A 21,859-nucleotide genomic window follows, 5' to 3' on the forward strand; every position below is an offset into this window, starting at 1 on the left:
GCATGGTCTCAGGCTCCTTGTCTACTAAAACAGCTGTAAAATTAGGCTAGTGATTTTTATACATGTTGGCAATAATTTGAGTACATCCACACTAACTAAATAACAAGAGTCAACGGTTTGAGGTGAGCAACAAACTGGTGGCAGTAAAAATTAGCACCTTTCCCACAAGAGGCATCTGTAGATTGGCAGGCTTAAAAATTAACAAGTGAAAAACTCTCAGTGTCTCAGTAGGTAGACCACAGAGAATAGGAACAATTACGGACATGCAAGGATAACATTAAATTCCATGTTATTAACACATTACATTGCACCAATGTTTACATGATTACTGGAACAAGCAGGTGATTCACATATAGTGCATGTTCAAATCACTCGATAAAGGAACCACGTGGTACTGTGACTACTTCATTAGCATAACACCCACACCCTCAACTGCATTTTATGCATGTCATACGGGACAGGTTAATGGCATTAAGCTCCTTCATGCCACAAATAAATGCTGAAGGTCATAAGCTCTTCAATGTCAACAACAGAGTTTTAGCATAACATAGTGTCATCCATGTATACCCGAATGCACATTAAAAGATGCAAAGCTGATGGTGCCATCCTGCAACGTTGTGATCAACCGTAATGCGCAAAAGATTCGTCTCTGGCAACTCTCTTCGAAAAGAAAGGAGAAAGAACTGCTTTCTTGAAGAGATTATGGCACTGCCAACAAGTTCGCCTTAGCAGTTAAGTGGAATACCGCAAGTCATCGCGATGAGAATTTATGCGCTTTGGTTAACAACCGCGCCGCAAGGCGTCACCACCAGCGCAGCTGCTCTCCTCTACGTTTTCCGGTATACAGGGTTATTAGAGACTTTTAGCTTGTACGCTATTCCGGTAAACGGGAGTGGTTTGGGCGGATTACCGGATGGTCGGGGCGTAAACGTGGGCGGTGAAGCCACCTGGCGTTGTAGAGCTCAACCAGACAAACGCATGGCTAAAACTGCAGTAACTCACCATATCCTGCTTCGCCACTCGTGCAAATTTTTGGCAGCGGCGTAATTGTGAACACGATTACGCCACTGTCGAAAATTTACGCCAGCGGCTAAGCAGAATATAGTAATTAGCTCTGTGTTTGTGTGGTTGAGCTTTGCGCCACCAGCTGGCGCCACCAATCTGGCCGCTCACGTTGACGCCCCCGCTAAACCGGAAAACCGCCCGCGCTTGCCCGAATACTGGACACGCTAAAAGTCTCTATTCTGACCCGTCTGCGTTACGCTAAAGCTCTCCAAAATGTCCGCTTCGTGGTCGCTCACGAGCGAGCGACACCTTCCGAAGCGGCGTTAATGAATATGACGTCCTCATCAGTGCCAAGGCGTTTCCTGGCCCGGTCCAAAGTTTCGAAAGTAACGCTGCACAGACGCTCGCTTTTCGACGGGTTGCGGTAGAGGAACTTCCTCTCCCCGAGCCTGTATCCGCACAGCACGATGTAGTGTCCCTGGTACGGGGCGTAGCGCGCAAACACCCCGGCCATCTTTGCGACGACTCTGTTCTTCTGGCAGGAGTCGCAGTGCAACTGCCCGTGGTCGACGAGCACTATGACCGGTTTACCGCCAGCGAGGTGTTCGAGCAGCTCGGCGACCGTGGTAGACCTCTGGCAAACCGTGAGACCGTGGGACGCGGCGTCGCGGAAGCGATCCTCGACCCTCTGGAAGTCCCACTGCAGGGACTTCTTGTAGTAGCACTCCTTCTGGAACATGGGGTTTACACCCAAGGTGACCGTCGTGTATACGTGGTCGACGCCGAATCGCCGCAGCAGATAACACAGGTCGATGGTCCAGGTGCTTTGATGGTAGCCCTCCTCGCGGCCTATCAGATCCCTGTTGAGAAGCAAGTCGCTGCGCTGCTCGGGCGACAGTACCATCGCTACGCAGGAGACTCCGCAGTCCCACGACAGGCTTTGCTCGACGTGAGCGAGTTGTATTTCCACCGAGTCCGGAGGACGCGACACTGCAGTTTGATCCATTGTGGTGATTGTCGCGCTCTCTCGCCGTCGATGCGAAGGAGTTTTCGTCGTGTTTATACTACACAATCGCATCAACTGCGAGAGCTGGCCATGGAGTGCCCCCTTTTCAGAAAGATGCCGACTGTGCGCCCCGATTTCTCCGAAAAATCAGCCCTCTCCTATGCGGGATCACGTCCGAACTTCTCAGCGTTGCCCCCCTCCCCGTTCGATTCTTCCTGCATTCTTGTTTCTACCACGTGACTGGACCACTGCAGTCTTCCGGAAAAATAACATTTTAAACTTCCGGTATGACGTCAGCGAGCTTTAGTTCAGTCAGTTGCCACAAGTGACAATCTGGCGCTACCTACCACCACCCGAAACGCGTCGAGTCTTTGCCGCACTCTCCACGCATAGAGTTTCTCACTATAGTGAGAAATTCTATGTCTCCACGGTAGTTCTCCTCGTGGAGAAATTTAATCGTTTTTCAAGCATTAAATTTCAGTACACCAAAACAACTTCAGGCTCATTGTAGTAGTTGTATTTTTGCCACAGGTTACTGTAGCGTTACCTACCACAGCATTAAAAAAAGAAAAACCACTTGGCAAAAAAATAATTGTACAATCGATTGTCTACCGGGAGCCGTAAATCTACTTAGTTTCGGTTTCATGTGCGCGTATAAGGATATTTTTTTACTGCTTATGCCATGGCACTGGGACCAATATTTTTGCGTTGAGGCAATCTCAGTTGTTAAATACTATCAATTACTACAGCTGTCTACAACAAGCATGCAAGTGTGGCGAGGCGCGACAAGACACAATACCCCTTTGAAATGTTTTTGGTAGAGTACATGTGTTACTCTTATATGACGTTTATGATGCTCAAAGCGGCATTTGGCGTTAAAAGGCTCCCGAGAGGAACGCGACATTTGCCGCGTGTTTGTACGCCCAAATCTAATACCATTGTCACACGTACATTTCTGATTGCGATCGGGACCACTCCGGATCGGGTGTTGCTACGGTCATTTGCGATCGCGATCCTGCGGGATCCACCTAGGGTCCTGATCGCAATTCTTGGATCGCGATCGCAATTGACCGTGTAGCAACACCCGATCCGGATCAAGCCCGATCCGGATCGGGCCCGATCGCTATCAGAACTGTACGTGTGACACCAGCATAAAAACAAGAAGTGAAGAGCTTGAAAACGGGCGTACCAGCGAAACAAAAAGGACGCGTACACAAGGAAAAGGCGTTAGACACGGACCGACACAGGACTTTCAATGGTGCTTCGTGTTAATGGAAATAAAGTACAGTTGAAAGTCCAGCGTCCGTCCGTTTTTTAACGCCTTTTCCTTATTTGTGTGCGCGTCCCCCCCTCCCCCTTGCGTTTCGCTGGTACCCCCTTTTCCAAAGTTCATCAGGCACCAACTGGCCCAAGAGCTAGCGCTAATGCAAGAAGTGAAGGCAGCTCCATAAAGGACGTTTAAAAAGATCTTTTACCAGCAATAAGCTGTAAAATTGAAATATTGTCCGAATTTAACAATATTTTGCAAATCTGAATTTGTAGATAATAGATTATGCAGCTGTGAGAGCTGCTGCCGATCAGCACCGTGTAGCAGCGGCCATCGTTAATCATGATCAAGAAATCCGATTCGGATCGGCCCCGATCACGATAAGAAGTGTACCTATGACACCGGTATATAAACAAACAAATAAAGCTTTGCGCTTATGGCGAATTCGCCAAATCGCACTGGCGCAGCTGGTGCAACGATGACTGGATGAAACGTCGCATTGGGGCGCCCCATTTCCAGTGCGATCTGCCGAATTGGCCGTTAGCCTTCGCCACAAGGGGTGGCATGACAAAGGCCAATCGGTCACATGCTTGCAGCATATTACCATGTAGAATAAAGAACCACTTCACATTATACGGGTGTAACACGGTGAACTTTCGATCGCGATCAGACCCGATCGGGATTGGCTCTTTTGCTCAAGTGGAGTGTATTAGAATACGGTTGAGCGGGACGAGCTACTGAGGAGGCGCATGCTTTGCAGTGAGACGCGCGACGACGAAAAATAATGTGGCGGCGCTGCGATCGAAGTGGACTGGGCCGTATCAAGGCCGCGCCGTTGGAAACTGCTGGCGATTCTGCTTGGCGGGGTCGTTCGTCCTGCTTCACGCGCTGCTGTTCGGGATCAGACCGCTAAAATGGTGTTTATAAGTAAATATGACATGTATTTATCCCTCAGGAATAGATTAATTTCTTTCTCTTCTTCACTTTATTTATTTTTAATGCCGCTCGGTGACTGCGCGTGCGTTGGGCCGTAGTGTCGGCTTTCATTCTGCTATGTTATTGTACGATTCCCTTCGGAAAACAAACATTTTTCTTGTTCTTCAAGCAGCATGTATCTCTCGTGTGTATTTTCGCGCATACAGTTTTCCATCAGTAGCTCTTGCGAAACGCAGATTAAAAAAAAAACTTATGTAAACTTCCTGCTTGCCGCTTCAAACAAATGAAACATATCGGCCTCGTCCGGCGCCCTGCACTCAGATTGACGGGAAGTATTCTTATCGAAAAAGCAAAACAAAAACTGCAATGCAACATTTCATTCAGGTCTCCGTCTTCCTCGCGTAACAGAACACGGAGTAACTGGCACGGGTTCTTTCATTGTGGTCGGTAGTCGGGCGCCGAAAACAGTTTTAGGTTGCTATTTGCTAATCTTTGGCCAGTAAGCCGTGTGAAATTTTTTGTCGAGTGCATGCTTAACAACAACAACAAAACTCAGTGCCCTTACACTCTGTGAAGAAGGATGACCAGCGAAGCTGTGTACACAAGGGGCCAGAGTCCTTCAATGAAAAGCATTGAAGGAGGCTGGTGGGGTTCTTAAGAGGAAGCTTTAGCTCGGATGCTCATATCTAAATACATGTAAAAGGAGAATTCGTTTTTCTCGGCAACCACTGCACCAAATTTGACGAGGTTTGTTGCATTTCAAAGAAAAGCTAAAAATATAGTGACTGTTGGTTGCGAATTTTTGAGTTAGGTCTTCAACTTTTTATTAAAAATCGGCAAAAATATAAAATTTTCAAAAAACGGAGCTATCAAGTTCACAACTCTGTAACTCAACAATGAAAAATGTTCATACAATTCTGTGAATTGCATCTAATAGTACATCTAAGGCGGACAAAATTGATATGTTACACATTAATCTCAAAAGATTTAGTAATATGGAAATACAGCTTTTGCAGAACCCTTGTAACCAACGTAACAAATTCACGTAAGATGTAAAATGACACATCGAATTTGTCCGCTTTGAATGATCTAATGGACGCCGTTTACAGAACCGCGATATCTGTTCTTAATGCAGAGCTATGAATTCGGAAACTTCGTGCTTCCATTTTTTTTCATACTGTCGAATATTTAAATATCTTTCTAACAAAATTCAAGTCATAAATCGAAATTCCACTTCCAACGGTCACTAGAATTTAACTTTCTCTCTCAAATGCAACGAATTTCATTAAAATCGGTCCAGGAGCTATCTCAGAAAAACGTTTTTGCATTTTACATGTATTTGAATAGGCCACGTCAGAGTTGGGCCCGAACTGCACCTCCGCCGCGGGTCGGCCCGGCATTGCACTATTTTCGGGATTTTTTCCTGCACGCGGACACGATAGTGGTGGAAGTAGCCCTTAAGAGGAAGCTTTAGCTGCAGGCCCAACTCCGATGCGGCCTATTCAAATACATGTAAAACGCAAAAACGTTTTTTTGAGATAACCTCTGGACTAATTTTAATGAAATTTGTTGCATTTGAAAGAGAAAGTTAGATTCTAGTGACTGTTGGAAGCGGAATTTTGATTTAGGCCTGAATATTGTTAAAAAGATTTTCAAATATACGACAGTTTGAAAATAATAGAAGCAGGAAGTTTACTAATTAATAGATGTGCATCAAGAACAGATATCGCGGTTCTGTTAACGGCATACATTAGATCTTTTAAAGCGGACAAATTCGATACGTCATTTTACATCTTACGTGCATTTGTTACGTTGATTACAAGGGTTCTGCAAAAGTTGTATTTCCATATTACTAAATTTTTTAGATTCATGTGTAACATATCAATTTTGTCCGCTTTAGATGTACTATCAGATGCAATTCACAGAACTGTGATATTATTTTTCGTTACTGAGTTACAGAGTTGTAAACTTGGTAGTTTCGTTCTTGAAAATTTTCGATGTTCGCCAATTTTTAATAAAATATTGGTGACCTAGCTAAATCAAAAATTTGAAACCAACAGTCACTAGATTTTAAGTTTTTCTTTTAAATGCAACAAACCTCGTCATATTTGGTGTAGTGGTTGCCGAGAAAAACGAATTCTCATTTTACACGTATTTAGATAGGAGCACCCGAGCTAAAGCTTCCTCTTAACAGCTTGGCTGTACAAAAAAAAACAAAAAAAAAACCGGCGTGGTAGTTTAATTAGTGGCTACATAGTGTATGTGGCGTTGCGCCTGCTAAACTCGAGCTCACGGGTTCAAACCATGTCGCAGAATTCGAAGGGAACGAGATGGAAAAACACTCGTGTACTTATGTTTAGGTGCACGTTAAAGAACCCCAGGTGGTGAGAACTGAACAGGGTGCCTCATAATCATATCGCCAGACGCAAAACGCTAGAATTTGTTTAATTTAAAAAAGAAACAAGAAAAGAAGGTAGCTGCGCCCTCCGGATTTTTGTCGAGGAGTGTAAACGAAAGAAATTATTCTCGACTCTGATTTCTGAGAAAAACATCTTATGCTTACATTATATTTCATGCCTAAATGTAATGCCGCTCCCGACCGTACGTCCGCTCAACTAAGCAGCTTCTGTGTTATAAACGGCTGCTTTCAGTTATCCGGTGCACTATCATAAGGACATGCAATAATGAAGCATTTCAAGGAACGGCATGTCTCACATACACGTAGGGATATTTGTAAACCAGCTGTGTTCGTTGAAAAGATAAGTGTGGTACCACATTGGGCACCAAGTTTTAGTGGGTTGCAGTTTTGCAGACATGGTGACACTGCCAAGAAAATGTTTTCCTTGCCTGAATCAAGTTTGCAGATTTACAGGCTGTCCAAAAACGGGGTGTTTATAGTGAATGACAGCTTGGAACTTGTTCGGCAGAACCGATTAGCACCCGCGCGTTATTTATCTCAGGAACTGGTGTGCCTCTGCGCTGCAGCCACGACTCTCCAGCAGCACAGTCATTCGGAATAAGAGTCCTCACTTGCATCGACCCCTCACATTCGAGACTTCAAAAAGTGCTGTTATTCGTTTCACTGGAACGAAAACGGCTATTCAATAATTTTTAATAGTAAATTCTGAAGTCGAATACCATCAGAATAGCAAATACCATTCGATTAGACTATATATGTTTCTACTTCACCTCGCCTGCTGGCACGTTGAAGGAGACCGCCAGACAAGACACGGAGATTACATTGGTAAAGACTTCCCGGTCTCCCCGATTCAGTCTGAGTACACAGACAGTGCCTTTTCCCTAACACTGTTGTTCACATTAAGGTTCAATAATTGCCTTGATTCCTTTTCTCGGAAATTTGATTGGTTCACCTGGGGCTGGTGCAGCTCTTAAAAGAAACACTCTTCTTTTGGTGGGAAGTTCTCACTTTTTTCAACCAGTGCATTTAGAATAATTGATAATTTTTCGCTTGAATATATGTCGTGGATATACGTGTCTATGTACCCTTAGATTTACTTATAGAAGGGCATTGGTCATCTGCATCTCTTCGCCCCACGCAGTTAATGAACCTAGTTTGTTTCACCGCAATACTGTTTTTTTTATCATTGTCCCTGATCAATATTCCACCAAGAAGCGCGCGTCAAATGACGCGATATCAATAACATTTTCTTACGTAGCTTCATGTTGCAGATGGCGGCCTCTGTGTCAAAAATTACGTGTTACATTTAGAAAACAATGTTACAAACACCAGTTCACCTGGCTAAAACTACAATTAGTGCCGGCCGACAAGAGTCGCGGGCGCGCCAATACAAGTAAAAGCAGAAAAAATCTTGCTGCAGAGACTTTCTGTGAGAAAAGTGGGCGTCCGCCAGCGTCCGCGCAACGAGCGCGCGCTCGCTAGCAGACGACGCACTTGACAACGAGAGCAAAATTGAAGACGTCATGTTGTATAATCGATGCCTCAAATGTGTATACGTAGCAAAAAGGTATCATTATAAATTTGCAATGTAAATAAAGCACTATTACAGGAGCGTACGCACACAATCGGTCTCAGGGCCTGCAGCGCAATTACGTTGAATATGCCGCGAAGCGCATCCCCGCCTCAATCCAGTTCTCTCGCAGCGCCCTCACAAAATTTTCCACGCGCGGCGCAAGAGAGCGCCGTTCGGTCCACTCGATCGTAGCATAGGTATCACCGTAGTCTAGTACACTCTAGCTAGGGAGCATGGTAGGGAGTCAATTGCGCTTCGGGCTCGATCGCGATCGAAAGTGGCCGGTTGACACCGCTATTACTCCTTGATAACAAAAGATGGCGCCACTCATACAAGGGCTCGTCAACGTAACGATTTGTTTGCACCAGCGCACCTGATTCTTTAAATTTAAGAAAGTAAGCAGATAAGTGCTCCGAAGCTAGAGCGGAACGTCGATCATAGTGCACGACCATAATAGCATATTAGGGAAAAGAAACACGATCAACAAGATTACAGGAAGTGAGCGAGACGGGACACACTACTATGAATCACACTATACAGCCCGTGGTTTCACCTTTATTTTTCGCAAAAAATCGACAGCGTCGCCAAGCCACCGGCATCCAAATCGCTTCGGATACGTACCCAAACAGCTCGCAATGCCTGCGCCAATCCCTGATGAACTGTAAGCTAATAAATGAGCAAAAACAATAACGAAACCCAACCTGAGACGGCGTTGCGGCGTCAGCCATCTTGAGAGAGCCGAGACAATAGTTGTGGGTGAGGAGGCGAGGCCAGTGAGGGCGCAAAAGGGGGAGGGGCGAGGAGTATGTAATGACATCGATAGCTTTTTTTTTTATTGAAGCCGTTTTCTAACCTTGTGACGTTTTGGGCTCCGGAGTGATAGTGGTGGCTATTTTTTTTTGCACGACGCGCGTTGCTGTGCTGGATGTGCGGTGCTCGGGTCCCGGGATGTGATCGTGAGCGTGTCGGCGAACGAAATTCGTGCGCGGTGCTGCGTGCGGATCAGCCCTGGGAAAGTGTCGTCGGCGCATTGGCGCGCCTCGGACGAGGCTTAGCTCCCAGTCGGCGGAGGGCCCCCGCAAAGGAACCCACACCCGATGAACGTCAGGTGAGCTAGCTTGTGCGAGCGGCCGCCGCTGCGCGCGCCCCGAGGAGTCATGGAAAAGCTTCACAAGGAGCCCGGGGACTACACCAAGGACTCCTCGTCGTTCACGCTCGAGCTGCAAAAGTTCCACGAAAGCCGCGGGTGAGTATCTTTTGCTCGCTTCCGAATGGTGGTTCGTTCCGCGAGCCATTGTGGGGGAAAGAGTTTGGTTGCGGGGTTTATGTGCTTTCTGCGCTTGGTGCTCGGAAACACCGGGTCCTGACCCTCTTGGTCGTCGATCGCAGGAGCCCGTTCCGTCATGCGCCCCGGATAAACGGCCGCGAAGTGGATCTTTTCGCCCTCTACAACAGCGTGACGGCGATCGGCGGCTGGCAGAAGGTAAGGGGCGGCCGACGGGGGTTTTTGAATTTACCTCCCAAAACTTCGCGCGGTCGACGCGGGTTTGGGACCGGTCGCGCTTGACACCTCGGTCGGTCCCCCTAGACCCCGCGTGCATCGTTCGCGGTCGCGTTTTTCTCAGACTTTTCGGCGTGCGCACGTTTGAATGACCGTGTGTGTGCCTCGGCGACGATCGGGGCAGGTGGGGGAGGGTAAAGAACGGGGGACTGCCTGCACATCGGTGCTGGCCCCTGCCTCGTCGTTGCGGACACCTGGGCCGACTTGCGGTCGCTTCGCGGCCGATCGGTCTAGCGGCCTGGGCGTCGTTCGTCCACTCGGCGGGCCTGAGAAAATTTTAACCTTCTTTTGAAACAAAGACGAGCCGAGAGTGCGCTAGGACTAACGTGGATGTCTGGTCTCTCTGCTGCTGCTTGCATTGCTCGCTTGCCTGCGTCGCAAGCCAGCCAACTCGAGGGGGTCCGCTGAAAGCCACCCGCGAGGCGTTAAAAGCAGCGACTTTGCAGGGGGGGTGTTTGTCGCCGTTGGATGTTTGTCGGCGGCGCAAATGTTGGCTGTCGTAGAGAAACTTGATCAGTGTCGTCCGTTTCCCCTGCTCACTCCGTCGCAAAAACGTTGTCGTCTGTTGCCTTTTAGGTGAACGACCTACTCAAGTGGGATTACATTCTCGACAAACTCAACTTTCCCAAGGCGTGCGCCAATGCATCGCTGGCTCTGCGGCAGATCTACGTCCGGTGAGTGTGTGTTTTGTGTTTCTTTTTTTTTTTTCTTGCGGCGCCGATCGGGGCGACTAGGGCCCAGAGCGCAGCCAGCACGCCGCTGTGTTTACAACGGTGCTCGCGCGAGTTGTTCGGTGCACAGCACGTGAGGGCTTACACACCCTCGCACGCGCGCCTCTGATCCCATTCAAACTCGGTGGAGAGGAGGTTGGGACAGGCGGGGGGAGGGGAAGTGTGGGGGGGGGGTTGCACAGCGTGCGTATGTGTTCACTTGCCGGCTATAGCGTCGTCGTAAGTTAGTTCCCGGCGTGTTCGTAGCGGTCTTCGCGCGCTTTCAAGATAGTCTACTGTGCGGTCCGGAAATTTTTTTTTTTTTTTTTTTTTTTGCGAACCCGGGTCGACCCACGGTACTGCTGTCCAGAGAGGCACTGCGATCTTACCCTTGCGATGTTTTCCCGATACTCTCTTCGTTGGAAAGTGTTGTCACTGGTGGAGATTGTTCTTGTGGTCGTTTGCAAACCTCAATTCCGCGGATTTGATGTGTTGCCTAGTTGAAATTTTAACAAGTTGGGATATGACTCATCCATGTTATATCTTAAACTTGGGCTGGCTGCATGATGGGAAAGCTTGTGTGTGGCACATAGCCTTTCAGAAGAAGCTCTTGTTGAAGCTTGTTTGGTACATGTTTCGACGTTCCACTTTTGAATAATAGTTGTCATGTTTTTAACCTGAAATCTGAACCATTTGCTATTGGGGACACCATTGAAGGGGTCTCCAAGTTAGAAATTTGTACACTTTGGAGTTAATGCGCAATTAAACTACGAAACTTAGAGTTGTTGACTTCCATGCATCTACAATGAATGTTTCAAGTAATTAAGGACAATAACAGCAGGATGCTATAACCTGTTCACTGTCACAGCGAACTTGCGATGTAGCGTGCTGGGCCTAATAGTAACTGGCCAGTTAAAAAGCTACAGGACATAGTGCGAAATTAAGTTCTCATGATTCTCCACACACATTTGCAAGTTGTTCCAGTAATGTCCTGCAATATCATCATGAATAAGAAGTGTGCCGCTGCAAGAAATGCCTACTATAAGCCTTTTTTCACTGTGGTAGCTTTGATCATAATATTCTTGAGCATTTTGTCACGGCCTTGGGTAACCCACTCTGTAGCTCTAAAAAATTGTACTTTTGTCATGGAGCTTTACTGTGCCATAGAATACCTGCCAACTGACTACTATAAACGACACTTGCCGAACACTCATTCTTTACATTGAAAATATTGCTTCGTCACATACCTTGCATCTTCAGAAGTATGAAAAGCACAGCGTTGCAGGCCAGGTTAAGAATTCTCAATTATTTAGCAAGCTTGTTCCAGTTTACAGAATGCGAGCTTAACACGAGAGCTCTCTGCAGGAACATCAGACGTCCACTATTTCATGTCTAGCAAACTATGAAAGCACTTAGCCAACAACCTGTAGAAAAAATTGTAGGACACTTCAGGTTCATTTTAAGAATGAAACGCGAGAACATTCAAAGATCCCCGACTGCTTCTCGCGCTTCCCGGCAACTGCAGATTATGTAACCGTAACATTTACTTGGAAGCGCGATACACGAAGGCGAACTTTCTGGTGGAAATTCGGCCTCTTGTGTGGGCCGATACCGGAGGTAATGCACAGCCGTGCCAAAAAATTTCACATCAATTTTAGGCTTCTGATATTATTTCGCACTTTTAATAGCTAAGTCTGAGAAGATTTAACATAAAAGCCATGTGCTGTCAGTGTTTTGTTTCATGACGTTTGCCAAGAATGTAAGACAAGGTATGCGCAACTTTAGTGATAGAATGGTGTGGCGATATAACCCGCATGTACCTCAATATATACAGAAATTTTTGCTCATGGACAAGTCTGCTGACACACCAGATTTTCTGCGACCCGGTTCCCTTAACGCTGTCACGTTAGAAATGTGCCCAGTATAAGACATTCTGAAAAACAATGAAAGACGTGAACTGGTCGCATGGAAAGATGCTGACACTTCATAGCAAACACGTGCTCCAACTCGTTTTACTAAGACACCGCACAGATTACTCAAACGTACAGCACAGGTCCAATAAGTAGTGTTTCAAAGTGTGTGCAATGCATTTGAAATATCACTTTAATCTGTGCTTTTGGCTTTTCGTGCACTATCTTGGAGCGCACAATTGGCGCATGCGGTGCCTGAAATGACACGCAGTGCCCCAATGTATAAAAAGGCCATGCATGGGCAGCAACGGTTGAGATCTCATTTCTTTTTAGTGTTTTCAAAGTTGAACATTTGCCAAGTTTGCCACTAATAGTCTTACTGCTACATTAAAAACCTTTCTTTCCTGTCAAGTGGGTATTGTGAACCACCATTTAGCTGTGAATTTGCCTAATGCCTTGTAATTTGAAGAATTGCCCCTGAATTTGTTTAGAAGACCTTGTAATGTGTCTGCTGTCATTGTTTACACGAGAGCATTTAATACTGGCAAAACGTTTCCATGAACTTTATCGCCCACATAGCAAAAATGCTTTGCTTTGTGCAAATATTGTGGTAATGACTCCCCGTTAACTGGATAATGACTTTTTGGTAGTGAAGTTTTTTGGGCGATAATTTGGTGCTTGATTTTTTTCACCTCTGAGAGTTTAAGTAAATTACAGAATCCTTGATAACTTGATGATTTCTTGTTTTCTTTAATTGTTCACCATATGCGATATGAACATGCCCGACAACTTTCATGATCTTAACATACAGTGTCTGATATTTGATTCAAAGCATGCTTGCAATTGTCATATTGACACCAATAATTTTACTATTTTTAATTTGAGACTAATTTAGGGCAAGACTTATTTCGTAAGAATACAAATACAGTCACTCACGGACTTTCTATAGCCTGATTTTTCAGACCTGTCCATTATATAGATTATCCCACGCAGCAGCAACAGAAACGTATAGAACCAACATATAACTACTACTGAAATTTTCATCGTCGTTACATGAACACTTCATGAATGCACTTCATAAACATATGTAACGTTCCATGAAGAATAAATGTTTGCAGTTGCTTGTGGTCTTTGTCCCCCGACAGTCCCCCAGTCCCCCGACTTTAAAAAAAATCTGGCCTTTTTTGTCACACTGTTTTGCAACCTCTTCAGTACATCTAAGTAAAAAGATTAACAGTCTGACTCAGTGAAACGAACTCCGAATGCACTCTCCCCCTCGCATAAAACAAAAACAGAAAACAAATGAGCATGGTCTGGATGTTTGACTTCACTTTATGTGCTTTTTTTGGGGCAAGGCTGACAATGGCGTCTTCCACTGGCTTGATTGATGTTTTGTTTCTGGGTCATACGAAAAGCACCATGTCTTGTCACCAGTAACAACCTTGGAAAAAAAAATTCGTGATTTGCTTTGGAGCTGTTCTTTTAAAGCACGGCATGTTTCCACTCGACAATCTTTTTCTCGTCTGTCAAAATTTGAGGCACAAATTTTGCAGTGACAGTTTTTATTCCCAATTCTTCTAAAGTTCGCTGATCCGAGTTCCATGGATAAAAGATAACTTCTCCAACTCTTCAGTGGTCGGTTGTCGGTCTTTAAGCACAAATGCACAAACTTTTTCTACATTTTTCATCCATTCGCAAGTTACGGACGTCCAGAACGAGGTTTGTTATGAATCCACATTTCCCCTTTTTTTGAATTAAGAAAACCACTCGTACACTTGGAGTTTTTCCCATAGCACCATCCTTGTGAGCAGTGTTTTATCATCTCAACAGTTTGTGCAGCAGTTTTCCCGAGCAAGGAAAAAGATTTCACAGCCGCACCTGAATCACTTAATCGGCCATCACAAAAAATGAGCATGCGAAACAACGTTTACGAAAAAAAACTCTACACAGAGGAAACATTCCTGGGAGAAGTCGCCGGGTGCAGTGAGCTTGCAACCAGTGGCGTGATGACCGCCTAGTGAGAGAAATGCATACTATGGTAGCTACACCTAGCGCAGCGTTATTCTAGTTTCTTTTGGGTACCCCATCGTATGTGTTGAGTTTGTAAATCTTCCAAATTAGCTCTGCGGAAGCCTGCAAGGTGGAGGAATGTTCATGAAAGGGAAAATTGTCATCCATTTGACTGCAGCACGAAGCTATGAAGGAAAGCCATATGTGATTCACTATTACTATGCTTTGAGTTTTTGGATAATTCTGACTCGCTCATTGAAAGGCATTGGTCCCAGGTTTGACCTCTAGACCAGAACACATTTTTTTGCAACTGCGAAGCATTGTTTCTGAGAAAACCATATTGTTTTTTTGTTTTATAGGATTATGCCACATTGCTATGTGCTACATTGTGTTTTTATGATTACTGGTTAGTGTCTTGTGTGAGCATCATCACACTTTTGGTTGAACCATCATACAACACCAACATTATCTAAAATAGTTTTTGTTTGAAATGTGTGGTAGGCCCCTAGGTTACAGAATTTCCACATTCCTAAACCAGCACAGAGTACTTCACCTTCAGGCCAACAAGCACTCGAGGAAAATTTGTTGAGGAGATAGGTCTGCTAATAAATTGTAGGGCTAAGCTTGTACACAGGTCCTTGCAATGGAGTGCAGTGGGTAGCCTCGTCAACCGTGTAGACTCTGTGGGTGTTGAAGCTCCTCATTGTGGACACAACTAATGCAATTTGTCTTCTTCGTTATCTTAAAAAAAAGGTTGCGCACAATTATTTCAAAGCACGAAGGGTGGAAATATGGAACAGCTAATAGAGTCAAACCACAACTACTGCTGACACAAGATAATGAGGAGTCTCCATGTTCCAGAAAATTTTACATTACTTCTTTTCATTTCATTGTAAAAATCAAGGATAGCAGAGCAGTCTGGAACACAAATTGAAAATTTTTTTCTATATTGATCCTTCTGGTATTTTATTATACCATCATTGCAGCCTACTCGAGTTTCTACCGTAGTTGCTGATGCTAAAACTGCTGTCAAGGCACGTTGCTCTAAGATAATGTTTATGCCATATTTGTTATCATTGAGTAGTACTACTATTGGAGGCTATCTTAGCAAAATTGCAGGGCTGATAATTGTGCAGTTTTATTATGAGCAGCCTTTGAATAGCACCAAAGCAGACGGCGCAAGCACTTGATGGTTAGTGGATATTTAGTGGCAGCCATCCGTACAGCAGATGGCTGCCCTGGTTTTTGAGGCCATGTTGAGACATCATGCTAGTTCTCAACCTTCTAAATTCTGCATCAATTACAGCGAGCAGTAATGGTGGCATTTCTTCACGTTTCAGAATGGAAGTAACATCTGTTATTGTGAGCTTTGTGCGCCGCATCCACAAGTCTTGTAAATGTAAAATTATGTGTGGAGGCTGCTAGACGTCTATGAGTATCTGGACTTGGTGGTTTTGAGCTCCATATTTGGAGTTAATGTTCTGAACATCTTTATGCTCCCTAATTGAAACAACAGTCCTTATTACATAACTCATATTCTGTCCTTTCTGAACTCATGTTGTGTTTCATAAACCAGTGTTTATGATATGTGGAAAGGATTTGCTCATAGGTCATTTAGGTTTAGTTGTGAATGTATATGGTCATGACATTTGTTTCTGATGTAACTACTGAAGTAAAGACAGATTTTGCTTGAACGCGCAGCTTGTTTCCTAAGCATAAAAGTAAATTCAGGCTCGATGTCATCGTGTCTTCCCGTCTTTTCTCTTTTCTCACTTATGATGTTAAACTCGTTTTAAATATATCAAATAACCGTAGAATAGATCTTTGATGTTAAACAAGAAAGTTGTCCCGATTCTTCCTTCCTTTAATTTGTAGTCCAGCTGTTACTCATGTTAAACGTTGAAAACGTGTCGCTGTCGACTGAGCAGTGTTTCCTAGTTATCCTATGCATCTAGAAGCTACATAAACACCAAGCCTTCCAAAAACAAATCTTTCCCAATGTAGTAATTGACAGCATGAAACTTACCTTATTTGTTTCTTCCTGCACTTTGCTTCAGTTCTTCATTCATTTCTATTCCGTCAAACTGCTCCCGTGTGCGCATTAAGTCACTCGCATGTCATCACGATCAGTAATTGTTCTGTTTCCATGTGTTTGACTATATCAGTATCTGTAACCATAATTTCTGTTTCTTTCCTTTTATGATCCCTGATGAGATTCACAGTACCATTATACAGTGACAAGTCATGTTCCTTATCGAATTAAACATAAAATAGTCCACTTAATTACAGCTCACTTGGTGGTCAGTAGAACTTCGGTACGAGTCATGCACTTCATATTAAGTCTTTAACGCTGCTTGTTGTCTGAATAAAATATATATAATATGCATGCCACATTTGTACTCCTCTTAGACGTGCAAACTTTGAAAAAGTGCTGTGCACTTTGCTGAACTAAGTGTCATTTTGGCGGAATGCTGCTAGATGGGAAAGGAAAGTACCATTTGGAATTGATGGCAGTGTCAGTAGGTAAATCAGCCAGTGCATCTTGTATTCTTCATTTTATGCAATATTTGCGGCATAACATTAACATAATCGAAGGTCGTGAGCGAAGACAGCATTGCATCTAACACCCGAAAAATGTGCTGCAGATTGCAGGTACCGAAAATGCCGATGCTTTGGTGCCTGAAATTGAGGCAGCTTTCCTTGGCACAAGAAAAAATGGCAGTTTCCATAAGCAGGAACACTTATCACATTTGGAATCACATAACATAGGTTCCAGAATTTGCCGACTCTGCGTTCACTATTACGCACTTTTACTCAGCAAAATGGGTTTGACAAACGCACTTGGTTTCGAGTGCATTGTTCATCTAGTGTCTCTAAACCTTTCCATCTGACAAGGGTGTTAATTCTGGCACCACACATAGGTGGCAAACATCCCAAACAGAAAATAAGGAAATAGGAAGAAAGGAAATTCAAATGTCAGTGCGCTAATGTTTGAAGAACAATACGGATGTCTACGAACATAGTGTTAGAGGATAACATTTGCCAATGCTGTCTCTACACGCACTCATGTGGGAGTGGCGCTGCAACCACACAGTATATTTTGGTAGCTTGTCGAAGTATCCATCCAGACGTCAATGAACACCTAGTTACTCTGCTTGAGACTTTGGCTTTAGATTGTAGGACTGAATCTGGAACTGGTTTGTAATAGTAAAAGACAACTGGAGTATTGGCAGGATATAGGTGGTCTCGTGCAGTACGCAATCATGTTACTTCTCAGGGCGATCAATTAATTTAGGAATCACTGGTGCGTTAAGACGAATTGCATATTGTCAGGGCCGATATAAATGCAACAGTGGAGTAAAAATGACGAGCTTGGTTGCATCAGCCGCCACCCCATTTCAAGGGGGATGCAGATATCTATTTATTCAGACACATCAGCAGAAGCTTCTGTGATCCAACTCGTATGGGAGTTTTTTTTTATGCTTGCAGACTATGAAAGTAGCGCTACATAAACAAAGGCCCATGTAGCACTAGCGCTGGAAATAGTCCCACAAACTTTGTTCACATTCTGTAATGAGAGAAGTGGGGGATAAAAGGCTTCTTTTATTCATTGCTCTGCACAATTTGAAGAGAGGCTTGACATTAGTAGTTCAGTTTGTGCGTTTTATAGTAATAGTAATTGTTTTGTTTGGATCTTCCAAGTTTCTGGCATGTGCAGGATTGCTGCGTGTGTTTTCTCAAAGCAAAATGACATCCGCTGCTTGTAGCTGGCCTGTATCTCAGCCGGCCTCAGAGACTTGTTACAAGATTGAGGAACAAATGGCTGTTCAAACAGATAAGGCAAAGAGTGTGCAACACTTAAGCTATTTAAGTGAGAAGTATTGAGTGTCTTGATCTTTTGTTATTAATTCTATGAAAGTAATACAGGGTGTAATTAACTTAGCTTTTTTTAAATTAGAGATGTAGAAAGAAAAATTTAGAGGATGCTTAAACTTCGCCTTTAAGAGTGGAACGTGTGATAGCATTCTAAGATCCCTGACTGTTTCTCAACCTTCCCGGCAACTGCAGCTTATGTAACTGTAATGTTTACCGTGAAATGCTGTGCACGACGGCGAGTTTTCGCCTGACAGAATTATGTTTTCTTGTATATTCAAATTACAATCCAACGCTATCATGTCTGTAAGTTGTGTGCAAGTCGTACTTCAGGATTTTTCTGATGCATTTTGCTTTGAGAAATTCACTTAGTTCAGCAACATCTTTGCGCTACATGGAGGACCTGCGTGGTTGGGTATGCGTGGTTCAGAATGAATTTTCGCTTGCACGACGATCGATGTGGGATGCCACTGCCAGATTTTCTGCGACACAGGGCCCTTAATGCTATCGTGTTAGTAAGGAAACATGATTTGAAAGTGGGGAAAAAACATTAGCCATTCCACTCTGTGAAGGTGGATGACCAACGAAGCTGTTTAGCATATAACACAGACGTGACACGGAATTTCGAGCACAAGTATGGACTCATTTATTGTGATCTTTATATACATTTGGGTGAACGAGGGGACTGCCACTCCAAGGAGCCGGATGAAATTAGACACGTGTGACATTTTGATGGGATGGCCACCGCGGGAGAGTGGAAGGAAAGGAAAGGATATATGCAAGTGCTTCAAATGCCGACAGAGAGAGGGCGGTGCGAACGTAAACATGGCCGGTGCGGGTCAAAGTGTAGTGTCTGTGCTTGTCGGCTTAATATCTGATATGGATTGTTTTTGGACCCAAGATAGTAAACTAATTTTTGCAATTTTGCGGAGTTATTGAAACCTGCTTCACCTCTGCTGCGGTCCAGCCTGGTATTGCGCTGTCTTCGGCATCAGCCACGGTTTTTGGATTACGGCCATCGATCCGCTGGAAACTAGCCATGTACAGCTTCAATGTAAAAAGACAATTTGCCTCCAATGGAAGCTAAGCCATTGCACATAGTGCATGCAATGCTGTACTTGTTCAGTTATTGTTGTGACTGCCCCCCCCATTTACTTTTTTGGGTGTTTGCATTATGTGTACCTGACCTAGCCGTGGGAGTCTCGTTAGCCAATGCTACTCATGGCCACTGTGACAAAAGTGAATAGGCTTGACAGTAAACACGCAGGAGAGCCCTGTTGTGTCACCAAACTCGTCTGTGCTAACGGCACGACAGTATGTCTGCAGATTTTCCATACCCTGTAGCTTTGTCTGCCTTCGTAGCCAGAAAACGTTTCTTGCAGGTGTTGGGAAATTGATGGTAGTTACTCCGTGTCAGCACGAAAGAAACAACAAAATGAAATGATTGAGTCCGGCAGAAATGTCATTCCGATCATGACAGGAACACATTTGGACTTGTCACACTTGCCGTGCAACTTATATTTCAACGTGGGAAGACGTTTCAGGGAAACGTATAGAACCAACTCTGCTGCCAAGAAAAAAAAAAAAGCAAGCTTGCTGAGCTAGGCGCATCCTGGCTATGTACAACCTGCAGGTGTTGCATTCAGAGAAGCCTTTTTTTTTTTACTTTTTCATGCAATGCTTGATAGACTTGTGCAGATGGTGTTTATGGCTCTTCATCACTTTCAGCAACCGATGCACATAATGAACATCTCTTGGAAGTTTGGGGGTCTGTGGAAACCGTCCCATATCTCTTGCCATATGCAGCCTTGCAGCCCTGTGAAGTCAGTGAATCGCTGTATGCAGCACTTTGTTTACTTTTTCTTTTCTGTATGGCCAGCTGCTCAGCTCAGCAAAATGCAGTGCCTCAGGAAGGGAAAGGCAAAACGTTTAGAGAGCCTCCTCGTACTAGGAGTGCTTCAAAGCACAAAAGCGGTTTGTCATATCGCTTTGCCGACAGCCCTGCCTTCTGTCTAAGTAGTGCCTATGTTACAGTGAGGTGTATGGGTCTCACCCACCTGAATTACAGCAGCAGGTGTTTCTGGGTGCTCACACTCTCACGCAGATGTCACCAGTGGCCTGATTGTAGTGAATGCTCGCCCTGTGTTTCCGCATCTGCGAAGTCTGCTGGACGTCATCTTATCTCTAGTGCAGGGGGTAAAGTGATAGTGCCAGCTGGGGCAGCTGATTTGTCTCCGTTCCCACATAGCTTTCCGCTGTTGCCGTTCATTTGACAAAGTGTTGGCCGTTCATTTGACAAAGTGTTGGGCATTTTTTTTTTTGTATTCAGAAGGGTGTGGTGTGACAATAGTAGACACTGGCTGTTCTGATTATTTAGTGTGGTGTTGAGAAGCATAGCTGGATATCTGGCTTCAGTGTTTGCACTTTGTCGATGAGTTGGCTTCAGTATCAGCACTTTAATAAACGTCAAGAAGTTTCATGTTCCGGTATGCAAGTTTAACATCTTGGTGGCTTATTTTGCAGTAATAGCTGTTCTTGCTGTGCCTTTGTAGTAGTTGGGTGCTTGCTTTTTGAAAAGCAGCTGGGAAACAGCCATAGACAGTCTGTACTCGAGAGACACGTGAGAAATGAAACCGTGCCTTAATGAAGATTGTGAAGATTGGTTTGGGAGGGTGTAAAGCATGTTGGTACATTAGCCCCATTTACCACGCCGCCTTTTATGCATACTAGACCTCAAAAATACAATTTCTAGATTGCATTGTCTTGCGCACAGCATGAAGAGCTTTTAAGCTGCTGTATTTAACTGTGCTGGGTCTTTATGGTTTACCAGTCTCGCGGTCTCAATCCATATTTGTTCCCCCCTTAACTGCGTGTAATAGGTGAGAACATAAAACATAAATAATTTTTGCCTTTCTTTTTGGCATTTGCTGCAGTATTAAGATAGGATCCTCTATGAGTGAACCACTTCAAAATGCTCGCAGTCGTGACGTTACAGGAGTGCCTACATCAGTACCTTTCTTCACGATGGAATGTTGTTGCAATGAAGATAGCGCAATGCCTCCTAATTATACATGGGAAAGACAAGGTCTTCTGGTGACACCCGTTGCATTGACGAGGCACTAACTACTTCCTGGCTAATGGTAAACACAGGTAAATGTTAGCAGAAGTTCTATTCATTCTATAATAGCGTGCTCTCTTGTTGCAGTTCTCGTAGAATTCTGTAGGTCACACTGATTCGTACATCTCGATCACCAGTTAGGCCATTCTTCAAAACAGCAAGCCGGACAACTTGCAGGTCTTTCTCGCCTTAATTTTTGTCATTCTTCAATTGTGCTCGGTGAATTCGAAGCAACTAACGTGAGGTGAGGCTTGTCGACTGGACGTATCGTTTCTTCCGGTTCTCGGAAACGGAAGCTTCGCCAGACGCCGGTAGCGCGTAATGTGTGAAAGCCGCGTGCCCGCGTAACGGTTCTTCGCGTGCCTTTCCGGCGCCCTCGCTTCGTTTGCATTCTTTCCCCGCCTTCCGCTAACCCGTTCCTTCTCCCCCACGCTCCTTTCCGTACAAGTTCGTTCACCAGCGTCACCGCGG

At 44.6% G+C, this 21,859-nt stretch overlaps 2 protein-coding genes and 1 pseudogene across 3 annotated transcripts in view; 2 read left to right on the forward strand and 1 right to left on the reverse strand.

The window, feature by feature from the left end:
* Positions 1 to 272: 272 nt before the first annotated feature.
* Positions 273 to 2,416, reverse strand: LOC126544951 (protein GUCD1). Its single transcript, XM_055078017.2, has one exon. It carries the CDS (start codon positions 2,081 to 2,083, stop codon positions 1,298 to 1,300), a length of 786 nt encoding a protein of 261 aa, XP_054933992.1. The 5' UTR covers positions 2,084 to 2,416; the 3' UTR covers positions 273 to 1,297.
* Positions 2,417 to 8,657: 6,241 nt separating this feature from the next.
* The window catches only part of Bap170 (Brahma associated protein 170kD), a 97,297-nt gene continuing 84,095 nt past the window's right edge, over positions 8,658 to 21,859 (forward strand). Inside the window, exons 1-3 of one of the 2 annotated variants that reach the window (XM_050192512.3) lie at positions 8,658 to 9,452; positions 9,596 to 9,689; positions 10,344 to 10,441. In XM_050192512.3, coding sequence (XP_050048469.1) covers positions 9,364 to 9,452; positions 9,596 to 9,689; positions 10,344 to 10,441 — 281 coding nt within the window. In that variant the 5' untranslated portion in view covers positions 8,658 to 9,363. The remainder of the gene's footprint in view (positions 9,453 to 9,595; positions 9,690 to 10,343; positions 10,442 to 21,859) is intronic. The other variant, XM_072285025.1, reaches the window with a different exon arrangement.
* Positions 19,096 to 19,274, forward strand: LOC126546417 (U2 spliceosomal RNA; annotated as a pseudogene).

Source organism: Dermacentor andersoni, chromosome 10, assembly GCF_023375885.2.
Source record: "Dermacentor andersoni chromosome 10, qqDerAnde1_hic_scaffold, whole genome shotgun sequence".
NCBI lineage: Eukaryota > Metazoa > Arthropoda > Arachnida > Ixodida > Ixodidae > Dermacentor > Dermacentor andersoni.